The sequence below is a fragment of the Carcharhinus amblyrhynchos genome, chromosome 2 (genome assembly GCF_965287045.1).
Source record: "Carcharhinus amblyrhynchos chromosome 2, sCarAmb.v2.hapA, whole genome shotgun sequence".
NCBI classification, from domain to species: domain Eukaryota; kingdom Metazoa; phylum Chordata; class Chondrichthyes; order Carcharhiniformes; family Carcharhinidae; genus Carcharhinus; species Carcharhinus amblyrhynchos.
In genome coordinates, this window is record NC_137325.1 from 137,666,885 (window position 1) to 137,683,696 (window position 16,812).

The 16,812-nt window shown below is 41.6% G+C and overlaps 1 protein-coding gene across 1 annotated transcript in view; it reads left to right on the forward strand.

The window, feature by feature from the left end:
- obscnb (obscurin, cytoskeletal calmodulin and titin-interacting RhoGEF b) overlaps positions 1-16,812 on the forward strand; it is a 696,366-nt gene that overhangs the window by 299,352 nt on the left and 380,202 nt on the right. The window contains exons 30-31 of the mRNA XM_080214757.1: positions 9,012-9,278; positions 11,584-11,850. Coding sequence (XP_080070883.1) covers positions 9,012-9,278; positions 11,584-11,850 — 534 coding nt within the window. The remainder of the gene's footprint in view (positions 1-9,011; positions 9,279-11,583; positions 11,851-16,812) is intronic.

A 16,812-nucleotide genomic window follows, 5' to 3' on the forward strand; every position in this document is an offset into this window, starting at 1 on the left:
TATCTGTAACCCCCATGACTTGCTTGGGCTTGTAAAATCTCACTTACTGTCCTGCCTGGAGACAATACACATCTCTTTAACCTATGTTAATGGTATCTCCACTCACATTTTCTGCATCTTTAAGACTTGAATAGCAGGTTAGCTGTGAAGACTTGCATCCTAATCAGTATTCTGTAAACTGTGTGTGACTTTCTATGCCCTTCTCTGATCAGAACCTTCCACACACCTGATGAAAGAACATCGTTTCCGAAAACTTGTGAGATTACTATCAAATAAACTGGTTGGACTCTAACCTGGTGTTGTGAGACTTCTTACTTGTTTTCTCTGGAGCAGAGAAGACTGAGGGGGTGACCTGATCGAGGTGTTGAAGATTATGAGGGGCATGGACAGGGTGGATAGGGAGCAGCTGTTCCCTTAAGCAAAGGGTCAGTTACGAGGGACACAGCTTAAAAGTGAGGGGTGGGAGGTTTAGGGAATATTTGAGGAAAAATTTTTTTACCTAGAAGGTGATGGTCTGCAATGCGCTTTCTGGGAGGATAGTAAAGTGGGATGCCTCACGTCCTTTAAGAAGTACCTGGATGTATATTTGGCATGCCATAATATTAAAGACTGTGGGCCAAGTGCTGGCAAGTGGGGTTAGGTGGGCAGGTCAGGACTTTTCATTCGTCAATGCAGACTCATGGACCGAAGGGTCTCTTCAGCACTGTAGTATTCTGTGGCTCTACGAACATTTGATATGATTACATGATTGGACAACATTTGCTAAATACTCCTCAGTGTACCAAGAATTAAGCAACAATCCAATTTAAGATTATCAGTTGGGCTCGTAGTGTGGCATGTTTGTGTGTACTGGAAGCTGTATATATGAATACACTGGACTCTGTTCATTGCAGATAGAAAGAACATGTTCAGTGATTGAGCTTGTTTCAGCTGAACAAAATAAATGACAGCTGTTCACTAATTCATTTCTCAGGGCAATGCCTTGAGCAGCCAGAGTTGCCTGATTTAAATTTAAAACAATGCTTGACGGTTAACTGTCAGTCACAATCAAATGGTGTATTCTCCATGGCAACCAATCAGCAATCTATTCTAATACAGTATAAACTTGTTGCTTCCCCTGGGTTTGTATTCTTGTGAAATGCCCTGATGATTGCAAGATGAAAAGCTTTGACCAATATTATCTCTTTTTTATAGCAGTACTCAAGTTTTATACTACCAAACGACTTCTTTATTATCCTTTTCATACCTATATCCTACTCATCCATTCCAAGTAATGCCAAATTACGAAAACTTGTTCACTGATGCTTATTTTGAATACCACCAATACAAATTTCTCTCAGTTTTTGAGAGGGACTTGATGTAGGTATGGATGCAAAAGCCAAATGCAAGAAGGGTGGAAAACCTAGAATAGTTGCCCTTCACATGAAAGTTGCATTTGGTTAATGTGGCACTCAAGAATTCAAACAAAATCATGATTAATGGGAGCCCAGGGAAAATCCTGTAATAATTCTGGAATCACACACAGTAAGGTGGTTGTGTTAGGTTGAAGCAAGTAATTAGAGCGCCAGAAAGCTGGAGCTTTTTCAGGGATGTGTGCTTGGCCCAAAAGTGTTTAGCTGCTCAGCCTTCCACTTTAAGAGAAATATAGTGGAGTTGTTCACTGGTGACTTTACAGTGTGCAGCTCCATTTACAATTCCTCCACTAAATGAACTATACTGGGCTTTGGCTCACAAGTGACAAGTAACATCATAATACATGAATGCCAAGTAATAACAATCTCCAGTAATCCTGTCCACCACCCCTGCCTTCAGCGGTACCTATTGAGCCTTGTTATCTACATCCTTGGGGGTCACCATTGACCAGAGGTTTAACTGGACTAGCCACATGAGCATTGTAACCATTTAAAAGAAAAGGCAAAGGTTGGGTATTTTGTAAATAGTTGATAACTTTCTGACTCCCACAAAGAGATTTTACCATCTACCAAACTCAGTTCAGGAATCTAGCCACTTGACTGGACAGGTACCGGTTGCAGTCGTTATGCTGCTGGACTAGTAACTTACTGAGCATAACTTAAAAGTGACAACATGGTAATTTGAAAATTTTAAAGTTCTGATGTCACAAAACTGGTAGCAGTAAAAGTGACAATAAATCTAATTGGGTTATCATTAAAACCTGACAGATTTACTAATATCTCATTATGGAAGCCGTGATGTGGAGATGCTGGCGTTGGACAGAGGTGGGCACAGTGAGAAGTCTCACAACACCAGGCTAAATCCAATAATCCAAATTTATTTGGAATCACGAGCTTTCAGAGCGCTGTTCTTTCATCAAGTGAGTGATTCCAGCTCTCTGAAAGCTCGTGATTCCAAGTAAACCTGTTGGACTCTAAGCTGGTGTTGTGAGACTTCTCATTATGGAAGGAAAACTGCCATCTTGCTAAGGCCCATGTGTGGGCTCCGGACCAACACCAACATTCTTGCCTGCGAGGGGATAAGCGAGGGGATTAGGGGTTATGGGGAGAGGGCGGGAATGTGGAACTGAGCCACGACAAATCAGCCATGATCTTATTGAATGGCGGGGCAGGCTTGAAGGGCTAGATGGCCTACTCCTGCTCCTATTTCTTATGTTCTTATGTTCTTTTTTAAAGTAGACCATGTTTTAGCTAGTCACTTCATGTAAGATACAGAATCTTTCAGAAATTGCATTTTATTTCTAATTGTGTCCATAACCATCAAATGCTAATAACATTAATACTTACTAATTTCATATGCAACATTGTACATGCAAGAATTGATTTTCTTAGTTGGATGTGTGGTGTGATTTGCATACAGTTTCAAAAAATTATGTGCTTTTGATTTACAGCTATATAAAACTACTAAACTTGCTGCTTTTCCTATCCTCATAGATAACTTAGTGTCAAAGATCAATCATTTATTTATATCAATGAACATAACAATGGAAAATGAAAAAAAGTGAATTAAATATTCTGGTTTTGTCTTTGCATAAACAGCCAGTTAGCACTTTTAAAGTTGTTTTCATTTTGTAGTTTCTTTATCAAGTTAAATTATACTTTTGTTGAATCAGAGAGTGCAGAAGAGGCTCTTCAGCCCATCAAGTCTGCTCTGACGTGTGAAACACCTGACCTCCCACCTAATCCTATTTATCAGCATTTGGATGTAATGACGTGCAAAGCGCTCATCCAGGTTCTTTTTAAAGGATCTGAGGCAACTTGCCTCTAACACCCTCCCAGGCAGTGCATTCCAGACTGTCACCACCCTCTGGGTGAAAACGTTTTTCCTCACATTCCCCCTAAACCTCCTACTCCTCAGAAAGAACAAAGAAAATTACACTACAAGAACAGGCCCTTCGGCCCTCCAAGCCTACACTGACCATGCTACCTGATTTAACTAAAATCCCCTATCCTTCCTAAGACCATATCCCTCCATTCCCACCCTATTCATGTATTTGTCCAGACGCCCCTTAAAAATCAAGAATTTGTGCCTGACTGTGACTGACCGTTTTACTAAGGGGAACAACTTTTCTTTCATCCACTCTGTCCATGCCCTTTGTAATCTTGTACACCTCACTCAGGTCACCCCTCAGTCTTCTCTGCTTCAACAAAAATAATCCAAGCCTTTCCAACCTTCTTCATAACTTAAATGTTCCATCCCAGATAGAATTCTGGTGAATCTCCTCTGCAATCTCTCCACTGCAATCACATCCTGTACTCTAGCTGTGATCTCACCAAAGTTCTGTACAACTTCAACATGACTTTCCTGTGTAATCTATGTCACAGTTAATAAAGACAAGTGTCCCATATGCCTTTTTCACCACTGTGCTAACATACTCTTATATCTTCAGAGATCTAAGGACAAAGAAACCAAGGTTCTACAGAATGTTCAAGTGTCTTGCTGTTCATTGAATGTTTCCTTGTCAAATTATTCCTTCCAAAGTTCACCTCACACATTTCAAGATTAAATTCCACCTGCTACTTATCTGCCACTTGACCATCCTGTCTATATCTTCTTATAGTCCAAGACACTTAATTTCACTGTTAACTGTGGCCAATCTTTGTGTCATCTGCAAAGTTACTAATCTTACCCCCTACATTGTCATGTGTGTCGTTTATATAAATTATGAATAATAGGGGACCCAGCATAGATCCCTGTGGTACGTCACTGGACACTGGCTTCCAGTCACTAAAGTAGCCTTCTGTCATTACCCTCTGTCTCCAACAATTGAGCCAATTTTAAATCCATTTTTATCAAATTATACTATATCCCCTGTATTGCGTTCTTTATAAGTCTCCCATGTGACTTTGTCAAAGGCTTTGCTGAAATTCATATAAACTACATCAACTGCACAACCCTCATCTACATACCTGGTTACCTCTTCAAAAAATTCAATCGAATTTGTTCAGCATGATCTCCCTCTGACAAAGCCATGCTGGCGATCCCTAATCAACTCTTGGCTGTCCAAGTATAAACAAGAATCAATTCACCTATACATATTCCTAATAAAAATTGATTTAGCATAGACAAAATTAAAATATGGTTTATTACTCATTATGGATAATTCTAGTTTTAAACTTGAGAGGATATAAACTTTAAATCTTGAAAATCAAATGTATAAGAAGGAAAGAAATAATTGCATAACAGCTTATATTGTTTTGTTTTCATTGTAAATGCATTATAACCTTGCCCGAGCAGCCCTTCCGGTACTTATCAAACAAGTGCTTCAGGACAAGGAAGCTGAAGAAGGTAGCACCACCACTCTACACTGTGAGCTTACAAAACCTGATGCTCCATTGAGTGGAGAGAGGGAACTGTGGTGCTTCATCCCAGTGACAAGTATAAAGTAAGATTGCTGAACTGTTAATCAGCAACCTGAAGCTAGAAGATACGGGCAAATATACCTGTGATTCAGGAGATCAACGGACCACAGCTTCCCTTTTTGATAACTGAAGTATTATTTTATTCAGACAATACAAATATATCTCTTCACCTTTTGTCTCCCTACCTTTACATTTAAGAAGCAAGTTTACGAACTGGTGTTCCATTCATTTATAATTTATTGAAAATCCTGCTAAGCTTGATTACTTCCACAATCCAATTTCTAAAATGAAGCACATTCATGACATAAATCATCAGTATCTCTTCTGTGCTATTTGCATTCTACTTACTGGTATCTATTGCCATCGGTAACAAATTCATTTTTATTTTTCTATGTCTCTGCATACAAGTTTAGAGAGATACTGTATAGAAGTCTTTTTTTTAGAAAAGTTCAATTGTAATGGCCACTTTTTAGGTGCAAAAATTGGTACTCAGGGCCCAACATGGCATGTGCAAACATGTGTACATTCAACGTATGCATGTTTGAATAAGCAACAGGTCTCATGCCTGAAACTGACATGAGACCTGTTGCTTATTCAAGCTCAATTCAAGGCTCCTTTGCAAAGTTATTTACAGCTGCTGATCCCAGCATACACCATACATGCTATGGTTAGTTTTTTCAAGCTCATAGCAGTCAAATTAGCAATCCTTAAAACCACTTGAGGTCGCCACCTACAAAATAAGTTAAAAATTTATAATACTTACAGAGGTAAAAGGAATAAGGGTGCCCTTCCCAGATTCACATTGGAACAGCGGACTGCTGCCAGCCATCGCTAATTCACTGGATGATTTGTCTCCCTTCCATCTGGGCTTACCTATCTTGTTCGCATGCCATTCCTATGCTCAGTGACCTAAGTAATTCTTGGACTGGTAGAAGTTCTTATTCTCTTTTTTCAAAATTCTCCATGACCTCTGTTTCACTAATGCCATGTACAGTTTTATTAAAATTTTCTTACTTCTGTACTCCTTCCTAATTACTTGCTGTAACTGCATGCTAACTTTCATTTATGTACAAAGACGGCCAAATCTTTCCGAACCGTGGTGTTTTCCAGTCTCTCTCCAGTGTGTTTTAATAGCTAATTAAGAGATGAAAGGCAGGAGGGCTCGGACCCGCAGAGTGCACAACCTGTTCCTTGTGGGAACTACAGGATACTTCTCTGTCCTGGATAACTATATGTGCGGGAAATATCATCAGGTACCATAGCTCTTTTCAGAGTTTGAGCAATACCTGATATCACTGTGGTGTCTCCGCAAGGTGGAAGCTTTGTGGATAGCACACTTATAGATGTTGTTACTCAACAGCTTAAGGGTATGCAGAACTTGATGGAATGGGTGACTATCAGACAATCAATAAAGACCAGACAGTTGATTCAGGAGTTTCCTGAGTGCATTTCCCTCTTTGCCTAATCTGAGCCAAGTCCATGGCACCACAGCTGGCTTAGCTGTACATGGAGCACAGAGAGGACTGGAAAAGCAATCGAGATAGGGCGGTCAATGATTGCAGGAATAGATAGGTATTTCTGTGGAATTCAGGGTGGTATGTTGGTCCCCTGGTGCCAGGATCAAGAATGTCACTGAATGGCTCTGGAGCACCCTGAATGTGGAGGGGGAACAGCCAGTCGTGATCCACATCAGTACCGCTGACGTAGGTAAAAATAGGGATGTTATCGTGCAGTCGGAATTCAGGGAGCTAAGTAGGAAACTAGCAAGCAGGACCTCAAAAGGAGCAATCTCCAGACTACTCTCAGTCCTATCCACAAGTGAGTATCGAAATAGGAGGAAAGAGCAGACTGGTACAGGAGGGAGGACTTTAAATTCCTGGCATCTTGGGACCAGTTTTGGGGAGCTGGAACCTGGACAAGCCAAATGGGTTGCACCTAAACAAAGCCAGGATCACTTTCCTTACTATTTGAGAGGGTTTAAACTAACCTGGTAGTGGTGTGGGGATCAAGAGGTAAATCTAGACAGGAGCACCAAGGTGCACAGAGAATTGTGAGAGTCAAATAGCATTTGAGTAGCAAGTGGTAAGGTATTAGAATCTATTGGAATCCTTTGAGAATGCAACTCGTAGAGTTGACTCTAGACATCACTTGTCTATCTTGTTCCTGATGGAAGAAGGTAGAAGAGAGTATGTCTGGGGTGCGTGGGGTCCTTGATTATGCTGGCTGCCTTTTTGAGGTAGCAACTGGTTCATGCCGGATCTGAGTGCATGTCCGGGTATCCCATCTGGGCCAGTTACTTTCCGTGCATTGACTTACAAGAAAGCTGCTCTGAATTCTGCGATGGTGGCCTCGGATACAGTTTCGTTTGAGGTTTCCGGGGTGGAGAGCATGCTCTCACTGACCTCTTGTTCAAAACGGGCATAGAATGCATTGCTGGCGATTTTACATGCCTTCATTTTTTAGCCTGTTATGTCTTGCAGATCTTGCCATAGTCGGTGAGAGTGCGTGTAGCTAGCCTGGGACTCTAGCTTGGCCTGGTACTGTTTTTTGACTTCATTGATGGATCTCCATAGATCGTATCTGGATTCCTTATATAGTTTAAGGTTGCCTGACTTGAACGCCTCAGACCTGGACTTCAGCAAGCAGTGGATATCCCTGTTCATCCGTGTTTCTGGTTGGGAAACTCATGGATTTGTTTCTTTGTTCCTCCAGCTTCCTCAACCCTAAGCTTTGGAATCCCTCCCTAAACCTGTCTGCGAGTATCTCTCTCCTCCTTTAAGCTATTTGCTAAAATCTTCCTCTGACCAATCTTTTCTTCACCTGTCCCAGTATATCTATAGATTCAGTATCAAATTTTGTCTGATAATGCCTCTGTGGGCAACTTTATTGTAACATTCAGTGATTCGGTAAAAGGAATAGTTCCATGAATTGGGAAGCATTTTAGAACAAAGAGATCTGAAAGTACAAGTTCATAGCTCCTTGAAAGTGGAGTCACAGGTGGACAGGGTACTGAAGAAGGCATTCTGCATGCTTGGTTTCACTGGTCTGAACATTGAATACAGAAGTTGACAAGTCTTGTTGAAGTTATACAAGACATCAGTAAGGCCACACTTGGAATACTGTGTATAGTTCTGGTCACCCTGTTATGAAAGGATATTATTAAACTAGAAAGAGTGCAGAAAAGATTTACTAGGTGCCACCAGGACTTGATAGTTTTGAGTTAGAGGAGAAGCTGGATAGACTGGGACCTTTTTCTCCGGCGCGTAGGAGGCTTAGGGGTGATCTTATAGAGGTCCATAAAATAATGAGTATAGAAAAGGCAGATTGTCAACATCTTTTCCTAAAGGTAGGAAAGTCTAAAATTAGAGGGCATAGGTTTAAGGTGAGAGGGGAGAGATACAAAAGGATTCAGAGGGGTAATTTTTTTCCAGTTCGAGGGTAGTGAGTGTCTGGAACGAGCTGCCAGAAACAGTAGTAGAGGCAGGTACAATTTTGTGTTTTAAAAAGCATTTAGACGGTTACATGGGTAAGATGGGTTCAGAGGATAGGGGCTAAATGTGGGCAATTGGGACTAGCTTAGTGGTAAAAAACTGGGTGGCATGACAAGTTGGCCGAAGGGTCTGTTTCCATGCTGTAAATCTGTATGACTCTATGACCAGGTAAAGACGGCTGATTTCCTTTCTTAAAGGACATTAGTGAAACAGATGGGTTTTTCTGACAATCAACAATGGTTTCATGGTTATCAGTAGACTCTTAATTTCAGTTATTTTTGTTGAATTCAAATTCCACCATCTGCAATGGTGGATTTCAAACTGGATCCCTAAAACATTAGCTGAGTTTCTAGATTAATAGTCTAGTGATAATACCACTAGGCCATTGCCTCCCCACATAGTACCATCAGATCTTAATCGTCGATTAGTAAGGGCAGATGGTGTCTTAGTTTAGCTAAAAAATGGTACTTCCTCATTACTGCACAGAAGGGTTAGCCTAGATTTTGTCTTCAAGGCCTGAAGTGGAACTTCAACTCATAGCCTTCTGAGTCAGGCAAGATTACCATCAATTAATAAGTAATTGATACTGTTGATGCCTTGTACTCATGCATTTGCTAACTGGTAAACTGTCAAAATGTTCTTTTGAGGCATTTGTTCAAGAAGATGCTTCAATTTATTTTTCTAGCACTTCCGGTGCTTTTCAAGAAGAAGCTTCAGAATAAAGAACACAAAGAAGGGAGCGTGGCCACATTGCGGTGTGAGCTGTCAAAAGCTGATGCCCCTGTAAAATGGAAGAAAGGATCCATACTACTCACCACTAATGATAAATATGAAATGAAGCAAAAGGGTTCTAACGTTGAGCTGATTATTCATGATTTAAAACTTGAAGATGCTGGAGAATATACCTGTGACTCTGGGGACGAACAAACAACTGCCTCCTTAAAAGTGAAAGGTAAGGCAGCATCATTAATGACTAATTATTTGAAGTAGGCCATTCAGCTCATCAAGTCTGTTCCATTATTCAGTTCGATTATCGCAGATCACCTGCGTCAATGTCACTTTCCCTCACTATCTCCATATCCCTTAATGTTATTAGAATCCAGAAATCTATCGCTTTCTCGGTTGAGCTTCCACAGCCTTGTGACATAGAGAATTCCAGAGATTCACAACCCTCATGAATGAAGAAATTACTCCTCATCGTGGCTTTAATGGCCTGCGCCTTATCTTTTGTTGGGAACAGAAAATCTTGACTGTTGTCCCCTGATTTTAGACTGACCAGGCAGGGGAAGCATCTACATCTACTTCGTTAAGCTGTGTAAGAATTTCACAGTTTCAATGAGATCACCCGTCATTCTTCAAAATTCTAGAGAATATTGTTTCCCTCGTGTCTCTTCATATGACAGTTCCACTATCTCAGGGCTTAGGCTGGTGAACCTCCGTTACACTCTGTCTATGGCAAGTGGATTCTTTCTTAGATAAGAAGAACAAACTGTGCACCGTCCTCCAGATGTGATCTCACCAAGGCTGACCAGACATCCCCACGCCTGTTCTCAAATCTCCTTGTGATGAAGGCCAACATAACATTTGCCTTCCCATTTGCTTGCTGCACCTGAATGATGGTTTTCATTGACCCATGAGCAAGGACGTCTAGGTTTCATTGGACAGCTGCACTTCCCAACCTTTTACAATTAAGAAATATTCTACCTTTCTGTTTTTTTGCCAAAATGAATAACTTTTGATGTATTGCTATTATATTCCATTTGCCATGTTCTGGCCTACTCACTTAGCCTGTCCAAAACCACTTGAAACCCTGATGCATCTCTTCAAAACTAAGTTTCCACCCAATTTGGTGTCATTTGCAAATCTGGAAATATTACAATCGATCCCCACAGCTAAATCATTTATGTAGAATGTGAATAACTGTGGCCCAAGCACTGATCCTTGCAGCATCCAACTAATCACAGCCTGCTGTCCTGAGAAGGATCCATTTATTTCTGCTGTCTCCTTTCTGTTTGCTAACCAATTCTCTATGCATACAGTTGTTTTTATTCTTGGGATTGGGGCACCCCTGGCCGGGCCATCATTTATTGCCTATCCCTAATTGCCCCTGAAGGGATATTTAAGTGTCATCCACATTGCTGTGCCTCTGGGGTCATATGTAGGCCAGGACCAGGTAAGGATGGCAGATTTCCTTCCCTAAAGAACAATAATAAATGGGTTTTTATAACAATCATTTCATGCTCATCATTAGATTTTTAATTCCCAGATTTTTTTATTGAAATCAGATTTCACCATCTGTTGTGGTGGGATTCAATTCTGGGCCCCCAGACCTTTACATTGGGTCTCTGAAGAATGAGAAGTGATCTGATTGAAACATGTAAGATTCTGAAGGGCTTTGTCAGGGTGAATGCTGAGAGGACATTTCCCCTCTTAGGGGAATCTAGAACTAGGAAGCACAGTTCAAAAATAAGGGGTTTCCCATTTAATACAAATAATTGCTTCTCTTAGAGGGATGTTAGTCTTTGGAATTCTCTCCCACAGAAAGCAGCTGTGGCTAGTTATTGAATATACACAAGGCCGAATTAGATAGATTTTTGATCTACAAGGGATCACCAGTTAGAGGGGAAAGTGGAGTTGAGCACACAATCAGATTAGCCATAATCTTATTGAATGGCAGAGCAGGCTCAATAGGCTAAATGGCATACTCACTTTCCTATTTCTTATGTGTCAAGGTTAGCGATAGCTCCTTGAAGCCAGCAGTGTTCAAACAATGAAATAATGAGATAATGGCAATCTTGTACAGTGGTTTATTTTTTTTTCTATGGTAGTGTTTCCCAGAATCCTTGACCATGAATTTCCCTGGAGTTCCTCCTTCTCTGCTGAGTTAAGACGTTAGGAAAAAGTCCTGGTCAAGAATTTTTACAGTATACATTTAGGCCGTTCTCACTGCATCTTGCTGGCAATAATATCTAACAACCATTTCTCTCTTTAACTTGTTTACCTTCTTTTACTGTCTATCTGTTTTTGCACACTTTTAATAGTGTGCTCTTCCTATGCATGAAGCACTTAATGAAATGCCTTTGGAATGTCTTTCAAATATTTATAACATCCATTGCATTCCCTTTATTAGGACAATAATATCAGGCTGTTCTGAGTTCAGAAGTTTGGGTGTTGGAAAATTCTGAAATAATGTTTTGACATCTTTGAGCCTACCTCATCTTCTTGAGTTAAGTAGATACGATTCTGTTCTCTCTTAGCCCTGCCTGTGCACTTCAAAAAAGAGCTTCAGAATATTGAAGCTCAGGAGGGAGATACTGCCACGTTTTGTTGTGAGCTTACGAAGGCAGCTGCCCCAGTGAAGTGGAGAAAGGGATCAATTCCACTTCATCCAAGTGACAAACATGAAATGAAGCAAAATGGTTTCATAGTTGAATTGCTCATTCATAACCTAAAGCTAGAAGACTCTGGAGAATATGTCTGTGATTCTGGTGATAAGAAGACAAAGAGCAGTTTAACAGTGAAAGGTAGGTAACTTTACCTCAGTAGTTAAATCTTGTTTTTTCTAAACATTTATAAACATTCCGTTCTCTGGATTAAGAAAACAGAAAGAGGTGAATTCTCTACAAAAAAATGTCGGTGATATATTTGTAACCACTTTTCTAATCTGATTTGAATTATCACTTGCATAATAAAGATAATTTGCATTATGAAATTGATAATTACATATGTTTTCAAATTTATGTTGATTTATGGTATAAAAAGACCTGCAAATGCATGAGAGGTACTGTGTAATCTCTAAGTAAAAAGACAAAGATGTAATTAAGGACCGAGATTCACTGGGCCCACTAGCCCCTGACTGGAACCCAGATGGCCCACTGAATCAAACTTCGGGCCTAAAATGGGAAATATGCAACCTGTCAATCAAAGGCTGAATATTTATAAATATTTTGGTTAGGCTGGATATTTTGATAGGTTTCACTTTGTTTTCTTCTAAGCATAATGTTTTCAAAGTGCTTGAGATATATTAAAGCATGAAGTGGAAGAGAAACAAACAAAGCTAGCCCATAAGTAATCCATACCTGTCAATCAAACTACTTCAAAGGGTACAGATATCAGATGCTACCCTTGCAATGTAAAAACGATACTTGCCAATTAAACAGACTATTAAAGCACTTCACAGGGGTTTCACCACAGTTGTGGGCTATGAGAGAAAGCAACAGGTTCTTCCTGGAAATCCTGACAGATCATTTCTATAAGTGTACTTCAAAGAGGATTTTTAACACATGGGCCAACCCTTCTTGTGGACTGGACTGCTGTAGTGATTTTGAAAGCTTTCAAGTGTCCAAGGAGCATGGATGTCAAAGTGACCAGGACACTTCAAAGATTTTAGGGGACAGCAGCAATAATGAATATGTTACCCCAGAATGGCAACTGAATTCACCAATCTGAAAGTGAACAAGTGCAGCCACGAGACCCGCATCCTGGGTGGGAGTCCCCCGAGGTCAAATCCTTTTCCATAGCCCAAACCCATTCAATACCCAGGTTCCTTGGAGGACCTTCTGTCTGCAGCCTGGCAGTGTCAAATGCGCCGTCAGGACACCACTTACCTCCTTGCTCCCCCTTCAGAGTACAAGGCACCAAGACAGAGTGTTACTGCCAGGGTCAGTACAAGGTTGGCACTGGGGGTCCTGTGGGATGTGGGGGTCCTGGCAGTGGCAGAGGAGCACATGGGCACACCACTTACCTCCTTGCCACCCCTCAGAGCACAAGCTGTGTTTGTCAGCACGTGTGGCACTAAAACTTGCCTAATGAGTGTCCTGCTGTGGGGTGGGTTGGGTGCAGGGTGGGGGAAGGGGGTGAATTGCAGGAGGCTGTGGAATTGGGCTTCTATCCTGCTAATTACATGCTTATGAGGACTTTTACATATTCATTGGGTTCTTTCCTGCTCTGGGCAGGAATCCGATCAGGGCTGAAGGGTGGGCCACATTGCGACAGATTTGCTGCCTGGCAGGAATTCTATTTTGAGCCCGACACCTGATTCAACATGCCGTCGGCATTCCCGCCAGGGACTAGCTGGTCCAGTGAATCCTGGCCAGAGTGCAACCTGGAGAATCATGCTGAAGTTGTCTGACAAAACCACCTGTAGGTACTATGGGTAGAATCTACCACTCTGACCAGCAGTGGGAATCATGGCAGGTGGGGGCATTTAATTTGGCATGAGTGGAAAAATATCAGCTTCCTGGCAACAAAAATATAGAATTTAGAATAGAGTTTAGAATTTTGATCTCCCGTCTTCAAGGCAACTGGAATCTCCCCAAGCAATGTCGCGAACCATATTTATATTCATTAATATCTCATGAATAATCATTACATGGCCAACTTGCGAACCTCCAGATTAGATGCCCCGCCAATGGCTAATTAGAGTGTTCTGCTTTACTACTGTATATAACTGGCATGCACTTGCTGAGCTTTACTTCATCTGAGATTTGGAAGTCAGTAGTTACTGCTTTCACCTTCCTTTAACATCTCAGTCAGATATATTGGCAGCCTGCAGTGCAGGCTGCGCCGAGGCCTAACCCAGGAGGCGTGGCTAGAGGAGACAAATGAGAAGGAGGCATAGAAGGAGAAAGCGAGGACCAGAGGGGGAGGGTGAAATGGGAGCAGGAATGAGTCGGGGTGGTGGGGAAGATGTACATGTTTACGTGGAGAAGGCGGAAGGCTGTCTGTAAGTGTAGAGAACCATTGCAGATACGATAGGCCGAAAGGTCTCCTTCTGTACCATAACTAGCCTGTGATCTGCAGGTAAAACTGCCTTCTTAATTGCTATGATTCGAATGAGGAGAAAAAGAGTCCATAACCAATTGGCACCAATCCAGGAAGAGCATCAAGAGTAACAGGCCTCAGGAAGCTACAGATGCTCCTGTGGAGGAATAAAAGTGCGTCTTGCAGATGGTACACATGGCTGCCACTATTTGGTGGTGGTGGAGGGATTGTGAAAGGAGTAGGGCTGCTTTATCCTTCATGGTGTTGAGTGTTGGATCTGCATTCATCCAGGCAAGTGGAAAATATTCCATCACACTCCTAACTTTGACTTGCTCTGGTAGCCACAGTTTTTATATGGCTAGTCTTGTTCAGTTTCTGGTCACTAGTAACCCCAGGATGTTGATGGAGTCATTCAGTGATGGTATTGCCATTGAATGTAAAGAGCCAACGGTTATATCCCCTCCTGTTGGAAATGGTCATTGACTGATACGTGTGTGGCACAAATGTTTCTTGCCACTTGTCAGTCCAAGCCAGAATATTGTCCATTTCTTGCTACATTTCAAGATGGATTGCTTCAGGCTCTGATGAGTTGTGAATGGCACTGAAAATTGTGTCATCATCAGTGAACATGCCCACTTCTGACCTTATGATGGAAGAAAAGTAATTGATGAAGCAGCTGAAGATGGTTGGGCCAAGAGGAACTCCTGCAGTGATGTACTGGGGCTGAGATGATTGACCACCAACCACCACAACCTTCTTCCTTTATGCCAAATATGACTCCATCCATGGAGAGTTTTCCCTTTGATACCCATTGACTCCAGTTTTGCTAGGGCTTTTTGGTACTTACTGGTCAAGTGCTGCCTTGATGTTAAGGGCAGTCACTTTCACTTCTGGAGTTCAGCCTTTTTGTCCATGTTTGAACCAAAGCTGTAATGTGGTCAGGAGCTAAGTGATCCTGGCAGAACTGAAACTGAGTATCTGTTAATCCACAGAATCCCTACAGTGTAGTAGGTCATTTGGCCCATTGAGTGTGCACTGACTCTTCAAAAGAGCATTTTACTCAGGCCTACACCCCCATCCTATCACTGTAACTCCGCACATATACCACAGCTAATCCACTTAATCTGCACGTTTTTGGATTGTGGGAGGAAACCAGAGCACCTGGAGAAAACCCACACAGATTCAGGGAGAAAGTACAGACTCACACAGGAAGTCACCCAAGGCCAGAGTCAAACCCATCCCTGGCACTGTGAGGCAGCCAGTGATAAGGAAGAACTGTAGAAAAAGGGATAATCAGCCATGGATATCTAAGGAAATAAAGGAGTGTATCAAACTGAAAGAAAAGACATATAAATTGGCAAAGATTAGTGGGAAACTAGTGGACTGGGAAATCTTTAAAGGTCAACAGAAAGCCACGAAAGGGCTATGAAGAAAAGTAAGTAGATTATGAGGGTAAACTAGCTCAGTATATAAAAACAACTAGCAAGTGTTTCTGCAAAGATATAAAATGAAGAAGAGTGCCTAAGGTAAACATTGGTCTTTCAGTGAATGAAAAGGGAGATTTAATAACAGGAAATGACGAAATAGCAGAGGCATTGAACAGATAGTCAAAAATAACATCCCAAAAATTGATGACAAGAAAGCTATGGCAGGTGAGGGCCTAGAAACGATCACCAAAGAAATAGTGTTGGGCAAGTTAATGGGGCTAATGCTAGACAAGTCTCCTGGCTCTGATGGAATGCATCCCAGGGTACTAAAAGAGATGGCTGGGAAATAGCAAATGCACTAGTGGTAATTTGCCAAAATTCGCTGGACTTGGGCAGTTCCGGGCAGATTGGAAAGCAGCAAATGTGATGCCACTGTTTAAAAAAAGGAGGTAGACCAAAGGCAAGTGACTATAGGCCAGTTAGGTTAACTTCTGCAGTGGGAAAAGTTCTTGAATCTGTCACCAGGGAAAAAGTAGCGAGAACCTGGATAGTAGTTGTCCCATTGCGAAGACTCAGCATTGGTTCATGAAAGGCAAGCCATGTTTAACTAATTTAATGGAATTCTTTGAGAATATTACGAGCGTGGTGACAATGGGAACCAATGGATGTGGTATATCTGGATTTTCAGAAGGCATTTGACAAGATGCCACACCAAAGGCTGCTGCATAAGATAACGATGCACAGTGTTATGGGTAATGTATTAGCTTGGACAGAGGATTGGTTAACTAACAGAAAGCAGAGAGTGGGGGTAAATGTGTATTTTTCTGCCTGGCAATCAGTGACTAATGGCGTGCCTCAGGGATCAGTGTTGGGACTGCAATTGTTTACAATTTGCACAGATGATTTGGAGTTGGGAACCGAGTGTAGTGTGTCCAAGTTCGCAAATGATGCTAAGCTGAGTGGTAGAGCAAAGTGTGCAGAGGATGCTGAAAGTCTGCAAAAGGATATAGATAGTTTAAGTGAGTGGGCAAGGTTGGTAAATGTGAGGTCATCTTTTGGTAGGAATAACAGCAAAATGGACTATTATTTAAATAGTAAAATAAATACAGCATGCTGCTGTGCAGAGGGACCTGGGTGTCCTTGTGCAGGAATCACAAGGAATTGGTTTGCAGGTGCAGCAGGTAATTAAGAAGGCAAATTGAATTTTGTCCTTCATTGCTAGAGGGATGGAGTTTAAAAACAGGGAGGTTATGGTGCAGCTGTATAAGATGCTGGTGAGGCCACACCTGGAGTACT